The sequence below is a fragment of the Cervus canadensis genome, chromosome 9 (assembly GCF_019320065.1).
Source record: "Cervus canadensis isolate Bull #8, Minnesota chromosome 9, ASM1932006v1, whole genome shotgun sequence".
In the NCBI taxonomy this organism is placed as follows: domain Eukaryota; kingdom Metazoa; phylum Chordata; class Mammalia; order Artiodactyla; family Cervidae; genus Cervus; species Cervus canadensis.
In genome coordinates, this window is record NC_057394.1 from 18,383,091 (window position 1) to 18,406,528 (window position 23,438).

The 23,438-nt window shown below is 40.3% G+C and overlaps 1 protein-coding gene across 1 annotated transcript in view; it reads right to left on the minus strand.

Moving 5' to 3' along the window:
- Nucleotides 1-23,438, minus strand: part of LOC122447588 (ATP-binding cassette sub-family C member 4-like) — a 337,265-nt gene that overhangs the window by 211,222 nt on the left and 102,605 nt on the right. The window contains exon 8 of the mRNA XM_043478283.1: nucleotides 14,360-14,609. Within this exon, the coding sequence (XP_043334218.1) occupies nucleotides 14,360-14,609 (250 nt within the window). The remainder of the gene's footprint in view (nucleotides 1-14,359; nucleotides 14,610-23,438) is intronic.

A 23,438-nucleotide genomic window follows, 5' to 3' on the forward strand; every position in this document is an offset into this window, starting at 1 on the left:
AAAGTAATGTCCCTGCTTTTTAATATCCTGTTTAGGTTGGTGATAGCTTTTCTAAGGAGCAAGTGTCTTTTAATTTCATGGCTGCAGTCACCATCTGCAGTGATTTTGGGTCCCCAAAAAATAAAGAATTGCTTTACTTTATAACAAAACTCTTTGTTGGGGGAGAATGTATGATGTAAATGGCAAGCAAATAAATCTTTGCCCCAGTCTTTTTTTATGTATGTATAATTTGAAATAAAATGTTTTCAAAGGAAAAGAAAAGAACAACTGGTAAACATAGAACATGATAACTTGTGTCTGTGCAGGAAAAGGAAGACAGGATCCTTGCATTTCTCTCAAAGACCAACTGGTAGATGTGATCAACTGTTTCCTTCTTCCTCTCATCCAGGTTCACTGAGAACCTAACACTGGGCATAGCTACTCCTACCTGCCCTGAGCTTGTGTTCAACAGGAGGCAGGATGGATGGGTGGTGGTCTAAGGACCCCTCTGCAGACTCAACCACCACAGCCTGAGTTCTCTCTCCACACCACCTCTCCCATCATCAGCCAGGTATGGTCTCTCACCTGTTCTGACACAGCTCATCCTTCTTCCAATTCTGCTTTTTTCTTAAAACAACACAATTTCAGACTCTCACTATTAATCTTTTCAAATACTGATACAAATTTTCTTTTACTGGTTCTGAGACAGGCTGGGACCTGGGACCTTTTGCTGTAGCGCTGCAATGCTTACACCTGGACACATCTCTCCTCTAGCAACCAACTACAAAGAAATCTTATGGGACTAAAAATAACTGTGTGCATGCACAGTTGGGGCAAATTCTGGACCCAAAAGATACAAAGAAATAAAAAACCCCATCTGCCACTTCTTGAAAAGCCTAGAGGAAAAAAAAAAAAGCATGTCAGAACAAAAGCAGGGTACTGCACATGCCCCTCCACACAATACCACCTTAGGAGTGGACAAAACACCTAAACCACACCTGTGTCCTGGCCCCTGGACACACACCTACCCTCTCCCCATATAAGGAACAGGCTTGCCCTTCATTGGGGAGTGAGCAAGCAAGGGAAACTATTATTTGTTCTCCCTCTCGGCTGCTGGAGCAGGGGCCCCAATAAAGCCTGGCCTGAATTTCTTGTCTGGGCTCTAGTCAATTTCTATTGATTAAGGAGGCTAAGAACCCTGGTAACAGTTCCTTTCGCAGTCCTTCCCAACACCACTTCCTCCTGATCTCTTTACAGCACCTCTAAGAGTGCTCACCATTCTTAAAACCCTCCAGTGACCAACATCACCTAAGTCCACACTCCCCAAGTGGCCTCTGCCTGGAGACCCTGAGTACTAACTCCACCCATTCTTCTGCATCATCTCAAATACTAATCCTCCTGGGAGCCAGTCAGGATGTCTCCAGCTGACACTTACCTCCTTACTCTGAATTCCCATAGGGGATTCCCATTATATCACATAGAGGGTGGATAACTATGTCATTCAAGCATTTACAGACACAGTCCCAACTCTAATGAGACTGAACCTTCCAGAGTCGGCCCATCATGGGTATCAGCTAAAGGAAGGAACAGACTGTAAGGCTCTTCAAATCAGTCCAACAACAGACAAGCTACAGCCTTGCATAGTCAGAGCTAACACAGCAACAAGAAAAAAGTTATATATATTATAAATCTTGTCAAGGCAGAATTTCCAATTGCAGCTTAAACATATTGCCAAAACATAAAACTTAATATTTGGTGTGTGCATATCAGAATATAGAATTCTCCACCTTCAAAAAAAAAAAAAAAGAAAGAAAAATTATGCCTTAAGTGAGGAAGTAAATCTGTTGAGCACTTGTCTATAAATAACACATCTGAGGGGGAAGTTACAATCTTTCAGAGGTTAGATAAGACTTCAGCCAACATCTGACCAGCTTATAAGGGTGCCAGAAGTGCTGGCTGAATTCTCTAGCAATCAGGGTGATGAAAAAACAGAAATTAAGTTGCCATTAGAGCCACTCTCACAGACCTGGTTTCTTGGACCCTTGAATCACTAGAAATTGATAAGAGGCCAGATGAGAAATTCAGGCAAAGCTTTAGTGGGACTCATGCTGCAATATGAGGGAGTGTAACAGATAAGAACAGAGTCTGATTCCATGTTGGATCTGTTTCCTTTACTTTCAACTTTGTTTGTTGTAACTTTTGTTATTATAATCATTGTCTATAGCTATAAGCATATATAATGGCCTGCCCTCAAGGAACCCTGCCTCTCTGTCTGAATGTTAAACCAAAATGCCTTTGTTCACAGAAACATCCTGAAGCTGTCCACCTGAGAATGGCTGCAAAAAAGAAGAAATTAATATGTACCCTACCCGAGGCTGGCCATTCTGGAGATATTTGCAAGATTAATGACCTTTTTACTTTACTTCCTCACCTCTTCCTGCTCTGTAGTCTACAAAAGAAACTGGCATCCAGAACCAAATAAGATGGTTATTTTGAGATACTAGTCTGCCATCTTCTTGATCAGATAACTTTCCAAATAAAGTTGTATTTCTTGCCTCAACACATTGTCTCTGATGTATTGGACCACCATGTAATAAGAACAGTGCACTTTGACTTAGGACTGAAAACAACTAACAGGTGTCCTTGCTCACTCACAGGGGGCTGGGGGTGGGGGGTAAGCTTGTTCCTTAAATGGAGTGAAAGTTGAGGTGGATCAGTGAGTGGGGCTGAAGAGGTGGCTTAGGTGCTCTGCCCACCCCTTTGATGGTGCTACGTGCAGGGATCATGTGCAGTACATTGCTTTTGCTCTGGGTACCTCAGAAATGACAGTTTGGTTTTGGCCTTTTGTATCTTATTGCTCATAATTTATCCCAACTGCCAGTGCATGCAGTTATTTTTAGTCTCTTATAGTTTCTTTATATTTTGTTGCTCAAAGAGATGTTTTTTCACCTATAAACAGTCCAGAAAAGCATCCCACACCCCAGCCTATCTCAGCATGAAGTGCAGGACAAGCACAGGTCATGCAGGAAAGTATCAAGGTCAGAACTACAGCCAAAAAAGATTGACTTTCCAATGGCTGATAGGGGAAAATCTAAGCAGCTTTGTGAACAATATAACCTCAGAGACACATTTTACTGGATGTAAAAGTTACTTAAGATTTTTAGTGCTTTGAAGTTAAAACAAGCTCTTCTGAAATCCTATTGAAATAATGCAATGCCAAAACCACAGGGCCCCTTTCTTCACTTAGAGAAAAATAGACGAACTTCTTGGTTATGAGATTATAATATCAATAAATCTTCATTTTCTGTACATGAAAAAAAGCAAATTGAAAAGCATGTGTAAACAAGAAGATACAATGTTATGAAACCCATATGCAGGTCCACAGGTAAAACCCCTAAACCCATTCCAAGGTGGGCAGGGGTGGTAGATTTTCTTCCTAGGGCTCCCAGACATGATAAGTGGAAATTATGAGAGATAACCATACAGTCTACCAAATACCAGGGTACAGGAAGCAGCAGGACTCAACACCATGCTATGTTCTAAACTCTATACCTCATAATGATTCCAAATGATCTACGGTCAAACCTTGCCCAGTTCTGATCACCTAGTCAGTAAACTCCACTGAACTTGTCTTCCTTTCCTGTTTCCAAATTCACCTGAGGCATGGGAAGGAAGAAAAATGAACATCAGATCAGATAATTATATTCATTTCCTATTTCCTTTTAGAAACTAGAAAGGAGGTTGAATCAGACTTGGTTGGTCATTGGGGTGGATTGTATAGCAAACACTGGGGGATTTCAAAAGCCTCTCAGAATACAAAACCAAGTTTATAATCTTCTCTTCCCCTTGTTGTTCAGTCATTCAGTCATGTCCAATTCTTTGTGACCCTAATGACTGCAGCATGCCAGGCTTCCCTGTACTTCACCATCTCCAGCAGCTTGCTCAAACTCACATCCCCTGAGTCAGTGATGCCATCCAACCATCTCATGCTCTGTTATCCCCTTCTCCTCCCACCTTCAATCTTTCCCAGCATCAGGGTCTTTTCTAATGAGTCAGCTCTTAGCATCAGGTGGTCAAAGTTTTGGAGTTTCAGCTTCAGCATCAGTCCTTTCAATGAATATTCAGGACTGATTTCCTTGAGGATTGACTAGTTGAGTCTCCTTGCAGTCCAAGGGACTCTCAAAAGTCTTCTCCAACACCATAGTTCAAAAGCATCAATTCCTCGGTGCTCAGCTTTCTTTATGGTCCAACTCTCACATCCATACATGACTACTGGAAAAACCATAGCTTTGACAATATTGATCTTTGTCGGCAAGGTATTGTCTCTGCTTTTTAATATGCTGTCTGTGGAAAATTCTGAAAGAGATGGGAATACCAGACCACCTGACCTGCCTCTTGAGAAATCTGTATGCAGGTCAGGAAGCAACAGTTAGAACTGGACATGGAACAACGACTGCTTCCAAATAGGAAAAGGAGTACATCAAGGCTGTATATTGTCACCCTACTTATTTAACTTATATGCAGAGTACATCATAAGAAACATTGGGCTGGATGAAGCACAAGTTGGAATCAAGATCGCCAAGAGAAATATCAATAACTTCAGATATGCAGATGACACCACCTTTATAGCAGAAAATGAAGGAGAACTGAAGAGTCTCTTGATGAAAGTGAAAGAGGAGAGTGAAAAAGTTGGGTTAAAGCTCAACATTCAGAAAACTAAGATCATGGTATCTGGTCCCATCTCTTCATGGCAAATCGATGGGGAAGCAGTGGAAACAGTGGTTAACTTCATATTTTGGGGCTCCAAAATCACTGCAGATGGTGACTGCAGCCATGAAAGTAAAAGACATTTACTCATTGGAAGGAAAATTATGACCAACCTAGACAGCATATTAAAATGCAGAGACATTACGTTGCCAACAAAGGTCTGTCTAGTCAAGGCTATGGTCTTTCCAGCAGTCATGTATGGATGTGAGAGTTGGACCATAAAGAAAGCTGAGTGCTGAGGAATTGATGCTTTTGAACTGTGGTGCTGGAGAAGACTCTTGAGAGTCCCTTGTACTTCAAGGAGATCCAACCAGTCCATCCTAAAGGAGATCAGTCCTGAGTGTTCATTAGAAGGAGTGATGCTGAAGCTGAAACTCCAATCCTTTGGCCAGCTGATGCAAAGAGCTGACTCATTAGAAAAGACCCTGATGCTGGGAAAGATTAAAGGCGGGAGGAGAAGGGGACGACAGAGGATGAGGTGGTTGTATGGCATCACCGACTCAATGGACATGAGTTTGGGGAAACTCTGGGAGTTGGTGATAGACAGAAAGTTCTGGTGTGCTGCATCCATGGGGTCGCAAACAGTCAGAAAGGACTGAGTGACTGAATTGAACTGAACTGAGGTTTGTCATAGCCTTTCTTCCAAGGAGCAAGCGTCTTTTAATTTCATGGCTGCAGTCACCATCTGCAGTGATTTTGTAGCCAAAAAAATAAATAAATAAAGTTTCTCACTGTTTCCATTGTTTCGTTATCTATTTACCATGGAGTGATGGGACTGGATGCCATGATCTTCATTTTATGAATGTTGAGTTTTAAGCCAGCTTTTTGGCTCTCCTCTTTCACTTTCTTCAAGAGGCTCTTTAGTTCTTCTTCACTTTCTGCCATAAGGGTGGTGTCATCTACATAGCTGAGGTTATTGATATTTCTCCTGGCAATCTTGATTCCAGCTTGTGCTTCATCCAGTCCAGTGTTTCTCATGATATACTCTGCATATAAGTTAAATAAGCAGGGTGACAATATACAGCCTTGATGCACTCTTTCTGTATTTGGAACCAATCCATTGTTCCATGTCTGGATCTAACTGTTGCTTCTTGACCTGCATACAGATCTCTCAGGAGGCAGGTAAGGTGGTCTGGTATTCCCAACTCTTGAAGAATTTTTGACAGTACTTTTGTGATCCACACTATCAAATCCTCTGGCATAGTCAATAAAGCAGAGGTAGATATTTTTCTGGAACTCTCTTGCTTTTTCTATAATCCAAAGAATGTTGGAAATTTGATCTCTGGTTCCTCTGCCTTTTCTAAGTCCAGCTTGAACATCTGGAAGTTCTCAGTTCACATATTGTTGAAGTCTAGCTTGGAAAACTTTGAGCATTACTTTGCTAGCGTGTGAGAGGAGTGAAATTGTTCAGTAATTTGAACATTCTTTGGCATTGTCTTCTTTGGGATTGGAATGAAAACTGACCTTTTCCAGTCCTGTGGCTACTGCTGAGTTTCCAAATTTGCCAGCATATTAGAACTCCATATTTCAACAAATCCAGGTATTTTACAGCCTCATAACCCAAAACAGCCCAGCATTCACCTCTCCTTCCTGCCATACCCAATTCAAGACATGCCCTGAGTTGTGCTTGAATGCTCTGAAATCTGGCCAAGTCTATTTCACTTTAAACCAAACCACATCATCTCATCCCTGGCCCATGTACTGCATCAGCCTCCTGACACACTCATCTCCCTGCCTCTGTTCTAGGTCCCCACCCCACCTCCCTGTCCAATTCCAAAGCTGCAGCCAGGTGGAGTTCTGAGACACTAAAAACCTTAACTTTTGGTTTCCTGTACAGTTCCCTGCTCAGGCCTCCAGTACTCTCTACTCTGCAGTCTCAGACATTTTTGGCCCTTCTTATGCACTAAAAGCCTTTGTCACAGTCACCATCCCCATGAAAATGGAAAGTATCAGCTTCCCACCTCACCCACCCTCACACATGAAATTCTCCAGTCTTCCCAGGAAGTATCATCTCCAAAATTAAACCAAATCTCGAAAAAGTACCTCATTTAACCTCAGACTTCTCCTTCCAAGGACTAATGACATAAAAACACACATCCACAATGAGTTTCACTATTTGGTTTGTTATTAACCCCCAACTTGATGAAAGAAATTCCAAGGAGGACAGACTTCTCTGTATTTCCTTACCAGCCATTATACATACACACCATGCCTGTGCCAGGCTCCAATTATTTATTCAATTATCCTGGTGATGGAATAGCTGAATAAATTCCAAATTTGCCCCTAAAACATCTAGTGTAAACCAAGACAGGTTTTTCCTCTCAACTAATTTTAATTTTCAAATGATCTTGACATCCTCTCTATTGGATTTGCACAGTTTGGACTTCTTTGCTCTTTTCCACAACTAGGGCACTGTTTCCCAAATGTGGCCTATTTTCAGGTACCCAAGGACATTGACTAAATGCATATTAATAGACACCTTGGACTCCAGCCAACACCTAGTGAATCAGAATCTCCAAGGTGTGATCACTTAGTTTTAATATGCACTCCAGGTGATTCTGATAAACTAGAGAACTAACCTTTTTAAGGGTTAGAGAAATCAAATGAACTTAAAAAGAGGTTAAAATCTAAAATTTTTAATTTTACATATTTCAATAATGATTTCAACCCACCAGGAAGCAGTTTGCCATTCTGACACTAACCCTTCTCATCACTCTATTCTTGGCCATTTGTCCCACATTTACTGAAAATGACTGTCAAAAAGATCTCAATTCCTAGGCCATCTTCCTGCCAGAAATTTTATGTACATGAGAGAAAATTGATGTTTCTTGCCCAAACCAAAGGTGCTTCCTTTACCAGGACACAAAGAAACCTAACAAAGTCAGCACTAGGAAAATTCAAAGTTCTCAGCAGGTCATAATGTTAAGGTTATTGCACACACCTACATAGGAAGGAATTTCAAGCCTCAGACACAGTTCAGTTGAATTTTGGTGGAAAAAAAAATCCTACCCAAATATTTTAGCACAATTCCCTAAAAACCTTATTTAGGACGCCTTTTGTGTTACACTCTTTGGTGCATCACATAATCCACCAAAGAATAAGAGTTAACACTTTTCCCACTAAAACCACACTTAATGGTTAGGCATTTGCATAATCCCTCCCAGACATGATGGAGCTGGATGGTTCCTTCAGTTGCATACTTTCTGGGCACCTGCTATTTGTGAGGACTACAAAGATGAATCAGGCACTGTATCTGCCCTTTAGATAAGTCTGGAGTTCAGGGAAGGAAGTGGTTTAGTGAGGGCAAAGTCACATCGATGAGCTCAAAGGAAGAGATGGGGATTAAGGAGGGTGTGATGGTTAATTTCACACCAACTTGACTAAACCACAGACTTCAGACACCTGCTCAAACACATCTGGTTATTACAATGAAAGTATTTTTAGATGAGATTAGTATTAAAAGCAGTAGACTCAGTAAAGCAGATTATCCTTGTGTAGAAGAATACTAAGTAGCCTAGATGGCAATGGTCTGGCTCTTTTGCCCCACTTCCTATAAACAATGATGTTACCTGATTATGTAATGGCTGAGATCATCTATAGCACTGCACACGCACAATACAAAGCAACAGCTTGGCCACTTGCCACTTTTGTTCACGTATACCTTATAAGCCCACCTGAAAATCCCTGCTGCTGCTGCATCAGCCACAAGCAAATAAAGCATGTCTGTAGTTCCTATGGCTCCTCGCACTTTCATCCAGCTTCCCAGCTCACACTTTGTCTACCCTAGGTTCAGAGACCAGTGAGACACCTGTATAATGTGGGTGGGCCTCATGCAATTAGACAAAGGCCTAAAGCGAAAAAAGACTAACATACAATGGAGAAAAGACAGCCTCTTCAATCAGTGATAATGAAAAAACTGGACAGATACATATAAAAGAAAGGTATTAGAACACTTCCTAACACCACACACAAAAACAAACTTGAAATGGATTAAAGACTTAAATGTAAGGCCAGAAAATATAAAACTTTTAGAGGAAAAGTAGGCAGAACACTCTTTGACATAAATCACAGCAAGATTCTCTTTGACCCAATTCCTAGAGTAATGGGAATAAAAACAAAAATAAACAAGTGGGATATAGTTAAACTTAAAAGCTTTTGCACAGCAAAAGAAACAATAAACATGATGAAAAGACAATCATCAGAATGGAAGAAAATAATTGCAGATGAAACAACTGAAAAGGATTAATCTACAAAATATATAAGCAGCTCATGAAACTTATCAGGAAAACAAACAACCCAATCAAAAAATGGGCAGAAGATCTAAACAGACACTTTTCCAAAGACATACAGATAGCCAATAAACACATGAAAAGATGCTTGACATTACTCATTATTAAAGAAACACAAATCAAAACTAAATGAAGTACCACCTCATACCACTCAGATTGGCCATCATCAAAAAGCCTTCAAACAATAAATGTTGGAGAGGATGTGGAGAAAGGGGAACCCTCTTACACTGTTAGTGGGAATGTAAATCGATACAGCCACTATGGAGAACAGTATGGAAGTCCCTAAAAATCTAGGAATAAAACTACCATATGATCCAGCAATTCACAACTGAGCATTCACCCTGAGAAAACCATAATTCAAAAAGACATGTGTACCTCAATGTTCACTGCGGCACTATTTACAATAGCCAGGACATGGAAGCAATCTAGATATTCATCAACAGATGAATGGATAAAGAAATTGTGTTACATATATACAATGGAATGTTTGTTGTTGTTTTTCCATCACTAAGTTGTGTCTGACTCTTTGCAACCCCATGGACTGCAGCACACCAGGCCTCCCTGTCCTTCACCATCTCCTGGAGTTTGCCCAAGTTCAAGTCCATTGAATCAGTGATGTCATCCAACCATCTCATCCTCTGTTGCCTGCTTCATCTTCTGCCCTCAATCTTTCCCAGCATCAGAGTCTTTTCCATTGAGTTAGCTCTTTGCATCAGGTGGCCAAAGTATTGGAGTTGCAGCTTCAGCATCAGTCCTTCCTATGAATATCCAGGGTTGATTTCCTTTAGGATTGACTGGTTTGATCTCTTTGCAGTCCAAGGGACTTTCACAAGTCTTCTCCAGCACCACAGTTTGAAAGCATCAATTCTTTGGTGCTCAGCCTTCTTTATGGCCCAGCTCTCAAATCCATACATGACTACTAGAAAGACCATAACTTTGACTATACAGACCTTACATCTTGTTAGCAAGATGATGTCTTTCCCTTTTAATGTGCTGTCTAGGTTTGTCATAGCTTTCCTTCCAAGAAACAAGTGTCTTCTAATTTCAAGGCTGCAGTCAGCAGTGATTTTAGAGCTCAAGAAGAGAAAATCTGTCACTGCTTAGAACTTTTCCCCTTCTATTTACCATGAAGTGATGGGATCAGATGCCAGGATCTTAATTTTTTAATACTGAGTTTTAAACCAGCTTTTTCACTCTCCTTTTTCACCCTCATTAAGAGGCTCTTTAGTTCTTTGCTTTGTGCCATTAGAGTAGTATCATATGCATATCTGAGGTTGCTGATATTTCTCCCAGCATTATTGATTCCAGTTTATAACTAACAAATGCCAGTCTGTCATTTCTCATGATGTACTCTGCATATAAGTTAAATAAACATGGTGACAATATACAGCCTTGTTGTATTCCTTTCCCAATTTTGAACCAGTCCATTTTTCCATGTCCAGTTCTAACTGTTGCTTCTTGACCTGCATACAGATTTCTCAGAAAACAGATAAGATGGTCTGTATTCCCAATTCTTTAAGAATTTTCCGTTGTTTGTTGTGATCCAAACCGTCATAGACTTTAGCATAGTCAATGAAGCAGAAATAAATGTTTTTCTGGAATTCCCTTGCTTTCTCTAAGATTCAACGAATGTGGGCAATTCCATTAAAGGAATGAATTTGAGTGAGTTGTAGTGAGGTAGATGAAACTACAGCCTGTTATATATAGAGAAGTAAGTCAGAAAAAGAAAAACAAATATCATAAATTAATACATAAATATGGAATATAGAAAAATGATACTGATGAATCTGTTTGCAGGGAAGGAATGGAGAAGCAGATGTAGAGAACAGACTTGTGGACACAGCAGGGGAAGGAGAGGGTGGGACATACATTGAGAGAGAAAAATAGCACTGAAATATATACACTATCATGTGTAAAACAGAGGTGGCTCAGTGGTAAAGAATCAATTTGCCAATGCAGGAGACATGGGTTCAATCCCTGGGTTGGGAAGATCCTCTGGAGTAGGAAATGGCAACCCACTCCAGCATTCTTGCCTGGAGAATCCCATGGACAGAGGAGCCTAGCAGGCTACAGTCCAGGGGGTTGCAAAGAGTTGGACATGACCGAGCAACTTAGCTAGAGGGAAGTTGCTGTGTAACACAGGGAGTTCAACCTGGTGCTGTGACAACCTAGAGGGGTGGGATGTGGAGGGGAGGGGAGGTGTAAGAGGGAGGTCATATATACGTATAATTATAACTGATTCATGACATTGAATGGCAGAAACCAAAATAACATTGTAGTAATTATCCTCCAGTTAAAAATAAATAAATAAATAAAATGAAAATAGGGCTTCCCTGTTAGCTCAGATGATAAAGAATCTGCCTACAATGCAGGAGACCCAGGTTCGATCCCTGGGTTGGGAAGAACTGCTGGAAAAGGAAATGGCAACCAACTCCAGTATTCTTGCCTGGAGAATTCCATGGACAGAGGAGCCTGGTGGGCTACAGGCCACAGGATTGAAAAGAATCAGAGGTTTAATAGGGGATATATGTATAATTATGACTGATTCACGATCTTGTACAGCAGAAATCAACACAACATTGTAAAGCAATGATCCTCCAATTAAAAATAAATAAATGAAAGGGAGGTGGGAGGGGGGATCGGGATGGGGAATATATGTAAATCCATGGCTGATTCATGTCAATGTATGACAAAAACCACTACAATATTGTACAGTAATTAGCCTCCAACTAATAAAAATAAATGAAAAAAATAAATAATAAATAAATAAATAAAATGAAAATAAGAAAAAAAAAAAGAGAGAAAAAAGACTGACCAACTCCAAACAGGAGGAAATTCTGTGTCAAGATCATCATTGGACTCCAGATACATTTTAGCATAAAGTCTCATGGTTCTAATCTTCTTTTATTTCATGATGGCAGGCAAGACTTTCAGACTACCTTTGTTAATCAAGACTGAGTGTTCCTAATTATCTACAAGACTCAGGAGCCCAGACCAGGAGCCAGGCCAGCAGAGTCTACATGAACACCAGGCTGTGCTAGCCACAACTCCTCTCTTTAGAGAGCAGGCCCACTGAGTCCAGTTGGGCTGGTTTGATACACAGACAGACACAGAAAACAAAGGGAACATTCAGATCTATTTCCACTCTTGATAAGATCCAGCTCCCCTAAGTTGAAACACACTACCACATACACACACCAAAGATCAATGTTCCAAGAATGCTAACCCCAGTCTGCTCCCTCCCTCTGCATTTCTCTGGCTTCTAGTGCAGGTTGAGCCACCCTGGGCCTCTGTAGGCTCCCAGCCATTTCCTGTAACTGTTGTTTCAGTCAATCCAGTATGTATTTGATGCCCATGATATGTCCAGTATGGTCTGGGCACTACACTAAAGAATCAGATACAGTCTACCAGACACAGTCAGTTGTCACGGGGCTTGGAACACTACCAGGGAGTCAATATCAGCCCACCCAACATGATGCTGAGTGGCGTGGTACTGGCTGTGTACATAAATGGAAGCCCTGGATCAGTGTGAACTAAAGTTCTGGAAGAGGCTCATGGGGCTGCTGGAGGCTCAGCAGTATTTGCTTAAATCAATGAGAGAAGAGAAGGCGACCCAGGGGGCCCAACAGAGTGAGCCAAGACCCCAAAGTGGGGGTGACTGTGGCAGTCACAGAGACAACCTCACCACCTCCCTCCGTCCTCACTTGTCAGAGTGCTGGGAAACAAAAAGAATGGCCAGTGGAGCTAACAGTTAAAGTTTTTAATTTTTCAGGAAGCAGGGAACCTTTGCATATATTCAGAGTGAGACTAGTTGATGTAAATCACACTTAAGGAGTTACTCCACTTGGCAGAAGGTACTAAGAAGACAATAATGTAACAATGGCTAAGAAACCAGGCTTTGGGTAGAATCCTAGAATGTCATTTACAGGCTATTTGAGGGTGGGTGAGTTGTTTCACCTTATACAGAAACCTGTTTCCTTAATTGTAAAGCAGAGACACATGCTTATCTCATTCAATTGCTGTCGGGTTTAAATGAGAAAACCTGTAAGACTTTGCGTCTACCCAGACCACACAGTGAGCCCTGGCAATCAGTGATCAAAGATAGCAACTGTGTCAAAGTCACAGCGCTGTAACAAAATCACAGCAGTACGGCACATGTATGAAGCCTCCATCTGGACACATTGCCCTGTCATTGACAATGTGACTATGGTCCAGGGATGCTCCTAAGTGTTTTCTTCCAAGATGCGAAAGCTAAGGGGGGAAAAAAATTGTTGAACTGAATGGACTATCCCTTAACAGTGTTGCTAGAAGCCCCTGGCAGAAAGAATGATAAAACTCAAGGGACCAGAACTAACCCTGTAGGACTGATCTGCTTTGCGAGTAATTTTTTTTTTAAATATATATAGTACATAGAAACTTCATCATAAAAAAATTCAACTTTTATGATAAGACACAAAAATAAAATAAAATCGCACCCAAATCTATCTAACTTCACTATAGAGCTGTTACTGGCTGTCCACCACTGAGGAGAAGGACAAAAGAAATTAAATATTTTATAAAGCCCAGACACTCAAAGTCACGCCCAGGCTGGCTCACAGAGCCAGTTTACCTTCATTTTAGACCTACTCGTAAACATGCAAGTACTTCAGAGCCTACTGTATGCCAGGCTCTTATTTTGGTGGCATAAATTATTTGCCCTTGGCAATACACAGACAGTTAGAAAAAATGGAGACAGTGGGTATGGTGTAAATCACAAATCTGAAAGTAAGAAGCCAACTAGCGACAGGATTAAAGAGTAAGGGTAGAGAGGACAAGTCAGATCCAAAAGGCATGTTCAGAAATCAACAAAGCAAACCATCTGTGGAGGAAAGAAACAATTTTTAAAGAGTGAATTAAGTGAATCTGAGGTCACTCTTCCTGTCCAAGGAGCAGAACCTCTCAGCAAGTTCTTTCCCTCCAGACTCAGAGAGGAATCCAATTCACCCTAGGACTGAACACAGTTGCTAGTCATTAAAGTTAACACAGGCGAGGCAATCTGTTTACTTCTTTTGCTTTTAGACATCTTAGTTGCCCTGTAGCCATCACTTGTACATCAAGAACCCTGTGCCACTGCTACTGCTGCTCATAAATGAGCAGTGGTCTTACAGTATTTGTAATGTATTCTACCAAAGAAGAGAGGGGAGTACGTATGACATTTTGGAACAGCTACCAGCTATGCCTGAAAGCATTAAATCTCACCTAACTGGCACACAGTGACACCAAATGAAAGGAACCATGTTACCTAAAATCTACCTAAAACTTTTAAAAGTTATCTGTCACCAAACCTTGATTCTTCGGACACTGGCGACTGTTTCTGCTACACTCTCGATGGCCAGGGGGAAGAGGAGGATGCCTGTAAACTTCACAACTTGGTACAGTGTTATGGCCAAAAACACTTGTTTGACTGTGATCATGTTGCCAAGAAGCACATAGGTGGTAAAGGTGACAAAAAGGATGACTTTGCTTGAAGTGTCAAAGAATATCAAAGTCATTCCATCAAGGTAGGAACTTCTCAGAATCTTAGAAATTTCCTTCCTGTAAAAGAGAGAAGGAAATAGATTTTAAAAGAAGCATCAACATCCAACCGCCCTGTGTGAGTGGCCCCTTTCTAAGGGGTGGACACAGATTAATATAAACCATCCCTCACATCATGGAGACACTATACAGTGCACACTTGGGGCTCTGCCCTGACCCAAGGACCACACACTTCATCATCACTTCACTCTCCCAACTGAATGAGGCTTAAAGTCACACTTTTAAACATTTTGGGTCAATAACCCTTGAGTTCAAACATTCATTCAACAAGCATTCGTAATCACAAGTCCTGTGAAGGGTACCTTGAGGATGACAGAAAGAGAGAACTTGTCCCTTCCAGGAGTTCATGAACTTAGAAAAGAAGATGGGTGACCCAGTGGTTAAGACTCTGTGCTTTTATTTTTTTTCCCCATTCATTTTTATTAGTTGAAGGCTAATTACTTTACAATATTCTAGTGGTTTTTGCCATACATTGACATGAATCAGCCATGGATTTATATGTATTCCCCATCCCGGTCCCCCCTCCCACCTCCCTCTCTACCCAATCCCTCTGAGTCTTCCACTGCACCAGGCCCGAGCACTTGTCTCATGCATCCAACCTGGGCTGGTGATCTGTTTCACCCTAGATAATATACATGTTTCGATGCTGTTCTCTTGAAACATCCCACCCTCGCCTTCTCCCACAGAGTCCAAAGTCTGTTCTGTACATCTGTGTCTCTTTTTCTGTTTTGCATATAGGGTTATCATTACCATCTTTCTAAATTCCATATATATGTGTTAGTATACTGTAATGGTCTTTATCTTTCTGGCTTACTTCACTCTGTATAATGGGCTCCAGTTTCATCCATCTCATTAGAACTGATTCAAATGTATCCTTTTTAATGGCTGAGTAATATTCCATGATGTATATGTACCACAGCTTCCTTATCCATTCGTCTGCTGATGGGCATCTAGGTTGCTTCCATGTCCGGGCTATTATAAACAGTGCTGCGATGAACATTGGGGTTCACGTGTCTCTTTCAGATCTGGTTTCCTCAGTGTGTATCCCCAGAAGTGGGATTGCTGGGTCATATGGCAGTCCTATGTCCAGTTTTTTAAGACATCTCCACACTGTTCTCCACAGTGGCTGTACTAGTTTGCATTCCCACCAACAGTGTAAGAGGGTTCCCTTTTCTCCACACCCTCTCCAGCATTTATTGCTTGTAGGCTTTTGGATAGCAGCCATCCTAACTGGCGTGTCATGGTACCTCTTTGTGGTTTTGATTTGCATTTCTCTGATGATGAGTGACGTTGAGCATCTTTTCATGTGTTTGTTTGCCATCTGTATGTCTTCTTTGGAGAAATGTCTGTTTAGTTCTTTGGCCCATTTTTGATTGGCTCATTTATCTTTCTGGAATTGAGCTGCAGGAGTTACCTGTATATTTTTGAGATTAATCCTTTGTCTGTTGCTTCATTTGCTATTATTCTCTCCCAATCTGACGGCTGTCTTTTCACCTTACTTATAGTTTCCTGTGTTGTGCAAAAGCTTTTAAGTTTCATTAGGTCCCATTTATTTATTTTTGCTTTTATTTCCAATATTCTGGGAGGAGGGTCATAGAGGATCCTGCTGTGATTTATGTCAGACAGTGTTTTGCCTATGTTCTCCTCTAGGAGTTTTATAGTTTCTGGTCTTACATTTAGATCTTTAATCCATTTTGAGTTTATTTTTGTGTATGGTGTTAGAAAGTGTGCTAGTTTCATTCTTTTTTTTTTTTTTAATTTTTTTATTAGTTGGAGGCTAATTACTTCACAACATTTCAGTGGGTTTTGTCATACATTGATATGAATCAGCCATAGATTTACACGTATTCCCCATCCCGATCCCCCCTCCCATCTCCCTCTCCACCCGATTCCTCTGGGTCTTCCCAGTGCACCAGGCCCGAGCACTTGTCTCATGCATCCCACCTGGGCTGGTGATCTGTTTCACCATAGATAGTATACATGCTGTTCTTTTGAAACATCCCACCCTCACCTTCTCCCACAGAGTTCAAAAGTCTGTTCTGTATTTCTGTGTCTCTTTTTCTGTTTTGCATATAGGGTTATCGTTACCATCTTTCTAAATTCCATATATATGTGTTAGTATGCTGTAATGTTCTTTATCTTTCTGGCTTACTTCACTCTGTATAAGGGCTCCAGTTTCATCCACTCATTAGACTGGTTCAAATGAATTCTTTTTACGGCTGAGTAATATTCCATGGTGTATATGTACCACAGCTTCCTTATCCATTCATCTGCTGATGGGCATCTAGGTTGCTTCCATGTCCTGGCTATTATAAACAGTGCTGCGATGAACATTGGGGTGCACGTGTCTCTTTCAGATCTGGTTTCCTCAGTGTGTATGCCCAGAAGTGGGATTGCTGGGTCATATGGCAGTTCTATTTCCAGTTTTTTAAGAAATCTCCACACTGTTTTCCATAGTGGCTGTACTAGTTTGCATTCCCACCAACAGTGTAAGAGGGTTCCCTTTTCTCCACAGCCTCTCCAGCATTTATTGCTTGTAGACTTTTGGATAGCAGCCATCCTGACTGGTGTGTAATGGTACCTCATTGTGGTTTTGATTTGCATTTCTCTAATAATGAGTGATGTTGAGCATCTTTTCATGTGTTTGTTAGCCATCTGTATGTCTTCTTTGGAGAAATGTCTGTTTAGTTCTTTGGCCCATTTTTTGATTGGGTCATTTATTTTTCTGGAATTGAGCTGCAGGAGTTGCTTGTATATTTTTGAGATTAATCCTTTGTCTGTTTCTTCATTTGCTATTATTTTCTCCCAATCTGACGGCTGTCTTTTCACCTTACTTATAGTTTCTTTTGTAGTGCAAAAGCTTTTAAGTTTCATTAGATCCCATTTGTTTAGTTTTGCTTTTATTTCCAATATTCTGGGAGGTGGGTCATAGAGGATCTTGCTGTGATTTATGTCGGAGAGTGTTTTGCCTATGTTCTCCTCTAGGAGTTTTATAGTTTCTGGTCTTACATTTAGATCTTTAATCCATTTTGAGTTTATTTTTGTGTATGGTGTTAGAAAGTGTTCTAGTTTCATTCTTTTACAAGTGGTTGACCAGTTTTCCCAGCACCACTTGTTAAAGAGGTTGTCTTTTTTCCATTGTATATCCTTGCCTCCTTTGTCAAAGATAAGGTGTCCATAGGTTCGTGGATTTATCTCTGGGCTTTCTATTCTGTTCCATTGATCTATATTTCTGTCTTTGTGCCAGTACCATACTGTCTTGATGACTGTGGCTTTGTAGTAGAGTCTGAAGTCAGGCAGCTTGATTCCTCCAGTTCCATTCTTCTTTCTCAAGATTACTTTGGCTATTCAAGGTTTTTTGTATTTCCATACAAATTATGAAATTATTTGTTCTAGTTCTGTGAAAAATACCGTTGGTAGCTTGATAGGGATTGCATTGACTCTACAGATTGCTTTGGGTGGAATAGTCATTTTGACAATATTGATTCTTCCAATCCATGAACGTGGTATGTTTCTCCATCTGTTTGTGTCCTCTTTGATTTCTTTCATCAGTGTTTTATAGTTTTCTATGTATAGGTCTTTTGTTTCTTTAGGTAGATATACTCCTAAGTATTTTATCCTTTATGTTACAATGGTGAGTGGTATTGTTTCCTTAATTTCTCTTTCTGTTTTCTCATTGTTTGTGTATAGGAATGCAAGGGATTTCTGTGTGTTAATTTTATATCCTGCAACTTTACTATATTTGTTGATTAGCTCTAGTAATTTTCTGGTAGAGTCTTTAGGGTTCTCTATGTAGAGGATCATGTCATCTGCAAATAGCGAGAGTTTCACTTCTTCTTTTCCTATCTGGATTCCTTTTACTTCTTTTTCTGCTCTGATTGCTGTGGCCAGAACTTCCAACACTATGTTGAACAGTAGTGGTGAGAGTGGGCACCCTTATCTTGTTCCTGATTTTAGGGGAAATGCTTTCAATTTTTCACCATTGAGGGTAATGCTTGCTGTGGGTTTGTCATATATAGCTTTAATTATGTTGAGGTATGTTCCTTCTATTCCTGCTTTCTGGAGGGTTTTGATCATAAATGGATGTTGGATTTTGTCAAAGGTTTTTTCTGCATCTATTGAGATAATCATATGGTTTTTATCTTTCAAATTGTTAATGTGGTGTATTACATTGATTGATTTTCAGATGTGAAAGAATCCTTGCATTCCTGGGATAAAGCCCACTTGGTCATGGTGTATGATTTTTTTTAATATGTTGTTGGATTCTGTTTGCTAGAATTTTGTTAAGGATTTTTGCGTCTATGTTCATCAGTGATATTGGCCTGTAGTTTTCCCTTTTTGTGGCATCTTTGTCTGGTTTTGGAATTAGGGTGATGGTGGCCTCATAGAATGAGTCTGGAAGTTTACCTTCTTCTGAAATTTTCTGGAAGAGTTTGAGTAAGATAGGTGTTAGCTCTTCTCTAAATTTTTGGTAGAATTCAGCTGTGAAGCCATCTGGTCCTGGGCTTTTGTTTGCTGGAAGATTTCTGATTACAGTTTCATTTCCTTGCTTGTGATGGGTCTGTTAAGATCTTCTATTTCTTCCTGGTTCAGTTTTGGAAAGTTATACCTTTCTAAGAATTTGTCCATTTCATCCAAGTTGTCCATTTTATTGGCATAGAGCTGCTGGTAGTAGTCTCTTATGATCCTTTGTATTTCAGTGTTGTCTGTTGTGATCTCTCCATTTTCATTTCTAATTTTGTTAATTTGGTTCTTCTCCCTTTGTTTCTTAATGAGTCTTGCTAATGGTTTGTCAATTTTGTTTATTTTTCAAAAAACCAGCTTTTAGCTTTGTTGATTTTTGCTATGGTCTCTTTAGTTTCTTTTGCATTTATTTCTGCCCTAATTTTTAAGATTTCTTTCCTTCTACTAACCCTGGGGTTCTTCATTTCTTCCTTTTCTAGTTGCTTTAGGTGTAGAGTTAGGTTATTTATTTGACTTTTTTCTTGTTTATTGAGGTAAGCCTGTATTGCTATGAATCTTCCCCTTAGCACTGCTTTTACAGTGTCCCATAGGTTTTGAGTTGTTGTGTTTTCATTTTCATTCATTTCTATGCATATTTTGATTTCTTTTTTGATTTCTTCTATGATTTGTTGGTTATTCAGAAGTGTGTTATTTAGCCTCCATATGTTTGAATTTTTAATAATTTTTTTCCTGTAATTGAGATCTAATCTTACTGCACTGTGGTCAGAAAAGATGACTGGAATGATTTCAATTTTTTTGAATTTACCAAGACTAGATTTATGGCCCAGGATGTGGTCTATTCTGGAGAAGGTTCCGTGTGCACTTGAAAAAAGGTGAAGTTGATTATTTTGGGGTGAAATGTCCTATAGATATCAGTTAGGTCTAGCTGGTCCATTGTGTCATTTAAAGTTTGTGTTTCCTTGTTAATTTTCTGTTTAGTTGATCTATCCATAGTTGTTAGTGGGGTATTGAAGTCTCCCACTATTATTGTGTTACTATTAATTTCCTCTTTCATACTTGTTAGCGTTTGCCTTACATATTGCGGTGCTCCTATGTTGGGTGCATATATATTTATAATTGTTATATCTTCTTCTTGGATTGATCCTTTGATCATTACGTAGTGTCCTTCTTTGTTTCTTTTCACAGCCTTTATTTAAAGTCTATTTTATCTGATATGAGTATTGCGACTCCTGCTTTCTTTTGGTCTCCGTTTGCATGAAATATTTTTTTCCAGCCCTTCACCTTTAGTCTGTATGTGTCCCTTGTTTTGAGGTGGGTCTCTTGTAGACATCATATATAGTGGTCTTGTTTTTGTATCCATTCAGCCAGTCTTTGTCTTTTGGTTGGGGCATTCAACCCATTTACATTTAAGATAATTATTGAGAGGTATGGTCCCGTTGCCATTTACTTTGTTGTTTTGGGTTCACGTTTATATGACTTTTCTGTGTTTCCTGTCTAGAGAAGATCCTTTAGCATTTGTTGAAGAGCTGGTTTGGTGGTGCTGAATTCTCTCAGCTTTTGCTTGTCTGTAAAGCTTTTGAATTCTCCTTCATAGCTGAATGAGATCCTTGCTGGGTACAGTAATCTAGGTTGTAGGTTATTCTCTTTCATTACTTCAAGTATGTCCTGCCATTCCCTTCTGGCCTGAAGGGTTTCTATTGATAGATCAGCTCTTATCCTTATGGGAATCCCTTTGTGTGTTATTTGTTGTTTCTCCCTTGCTGCTTTTAATATTTGTTCTTTGTGTTTGATCTTTGTGAATTTGATTAATATGTGTCTTGGGGTGTTTCGCCTTGGGTTTATCCTGTTTGGGACTCTCTTGGTTTCTTGGGTCTGTGTAATGATTTCCTTCCCCATTTTAGGGAAGTTTTCAGCTATTATCTCATCGAGTATTTTCTCATGGCCTTTCTTTTTGTCTTCTTCTTCTGGGACTCCTATGACTCGAATGTTGGGGCATTTCACATTGTCCCAGAGGTCTCTGAGGTTGTTCTCATTTCTTTTGATTCTTTTTTCTTTTTTCCTCTCTGCTCATTTATTTCCACCATTTTATCTTCTACCTCACTTATCCTATCTCTGTCTCTGTTATTCTACTGTTGGTTCCCTCCAGAGTGTTTTTGATCTCATTTATTGCATTATTCATTTTTAATTGACTCTTTTTTATTTCTTTTAGGTCCTTGTTAAACATTTCTTGCATCTTCTCAATCCTTGTCTCCAGGCTATTTATCTGTAACTCTATTTTGTTTTCAAGATTTTGGATCATTTTTATTATCATTATTCTAAATTCTTTTTCAGGTAGATTCTCTATCTCCTCCTCTTTTGTTTGACTTGGTGGGCATTTTTCATGTTCCTTTACCTGTTGGGTATTTCTCTGCCTTTTTATCTTGTTTAGCTTGCTGTGTCTGGAGCGGGCTTTCTGTATTCTGATGGTCTGTGGTTCTTTTTTATTGTGGAGGTTTCTCCCAGTGGGTGGGTTGGACAATTGGCTTGTCGAGGTTTCCTGGTTAGGGAAGCTTGCATCAGTGTTCTGGTGCATGGAACTGGATTTCTTCTCTCTGGAGTGCAATGGAGTGTCCAGTAATGAGTTTTGAGATGGGTCTATGTCTTGGGTGTGACTTTGGGCAGCCTGTATGTTGACGCTCAGGGCTATGTTCCTGCGTTGCTGGAGAATTTGCATGGTATGTCTTGCTCTGGAACTTATTGGCTCGTGGGTGGTGGTTGGTTTCAGTGTATGTATGGAGGCTTTGGGATGGTCTCTTATTACTTGATGTTCCATGTAGTCAGGAGTTTTCTGGTGTTCTCAGGTTTTGGGCTTAAGTCTCCTGCTTCTGGATTTCAGTTTTATTCTTCCTGTAGTCTCAGGACTTCTCCAACTATACAGCACTGATAATGAAACTTCTAGGTTAATGGTGAAAAGATTCTCCACTGTGAGGGACACCCAGAGAGGTTCACAGAGTTACATGAAAAAGAAGAGAGGCCGGAGGGAGATAGAGATGAGCAGGAGGAGAAAAGGGGGGACTCAAGAGGAGAGAGACAGATCTACGCAGTTCTCTGTTCCCAAAGTGTTCTCCGTAGCCCAGACACCTACAAAGATTCACAGAATTGGATTGGGAAGAGAAGGGGAAGGAAGGAAATAGAGGTGTTCTGAGGTATATAACGGAGAGTCAAAAGTGGGAGAGAGTAATCAACACACTCTTGAATAAAAATGGGAACTGAATATTGGATTCTTAAATGTACAAAATTTATATCACATACTGAAAAACAAAGATTAAAAATCTAGAGTAGAGGTTAGACTCTTAAAAATACAATATTAAAAACAAAAACACAAAAAATTTTAGAAATATATACGAAGTTTGGTTTAAAAATAGGGCTTCTCTTTTTTTTTGCAAGGTTATAGTGAAATGAAAATGAAAATTAAGGAGTAATAGAGAAGTAATAGAGGACTTTAAAAGAAAATAAGAGAAAAAAACAAGAAAAAAAATTTTTTCCTAATTAAAAAAAATAGTTAAAAACATATGAAAATGAAAATGAAAGTTAAGGAGTAATGGGGGAGTAATAGGGAATTTTAAAAGAAAATAAAAGAGAAAAAATAAAAAAGAAAAGAAAAGAAAAAAAATTTTTTAATTTAAAAAAAAAAAAGGTAAAAATATATCTAGAATTTCTCTGGAGCTGTTGCGGTCAGTGTGTTCGGTTCAGTTTCAGATAGCCCCTCGTTCCAGCTTACACTTCTCGATATCTATAGGCCCCTTCCGGTGTAGTCGGTGTTACCTACAGGGATTTTAATCTGTTGCACCGGTCCCTTCTGAAGCGGTTCCGTTTGTTTATTTGGCTTCTGTTTGCCAGTCTCTTCAGTGTCTAATTTCCACCCTGACACAGGCGGGCGGAGGTGGTCTCTTGTTCAGGTTTGCTAGTTCAGTCCTGCTGCCGGGAGGGAGGGGCGCTGCAGACAGCTAGCGCTGTGTGTGGGTAGCACTCGCAGTGTTCCGGCCACATTGGGTTTGCCCCCCACTCACGGGTGTGTGCTTTCCCCGTCTACACTGCTCAGGCTCCCCTCTGCTCTATATGGAGCGTGCCCAGAGTTGCGAGCGGTTCCAGTTTTCGGATACTCCACAAAAGCACGGACTCAGTTGCGCCTGCGTTTTGTGCCTTCCCTGGCCTGAGCAGCTCAGGCAGCCAGGCGCTTGATGGGCACACTCTCCCTGGGTGCGGTGCGCCTTCTCCCCTCCGCGGTTCCAGCCTCAGTTTCTGCATGCGCCAGTCGGGTGCGTGCACCTTGTGTTTAGCCACGACCCTCCTGGCGGATGTTGACCATCCAGAATCTCAGGTAGC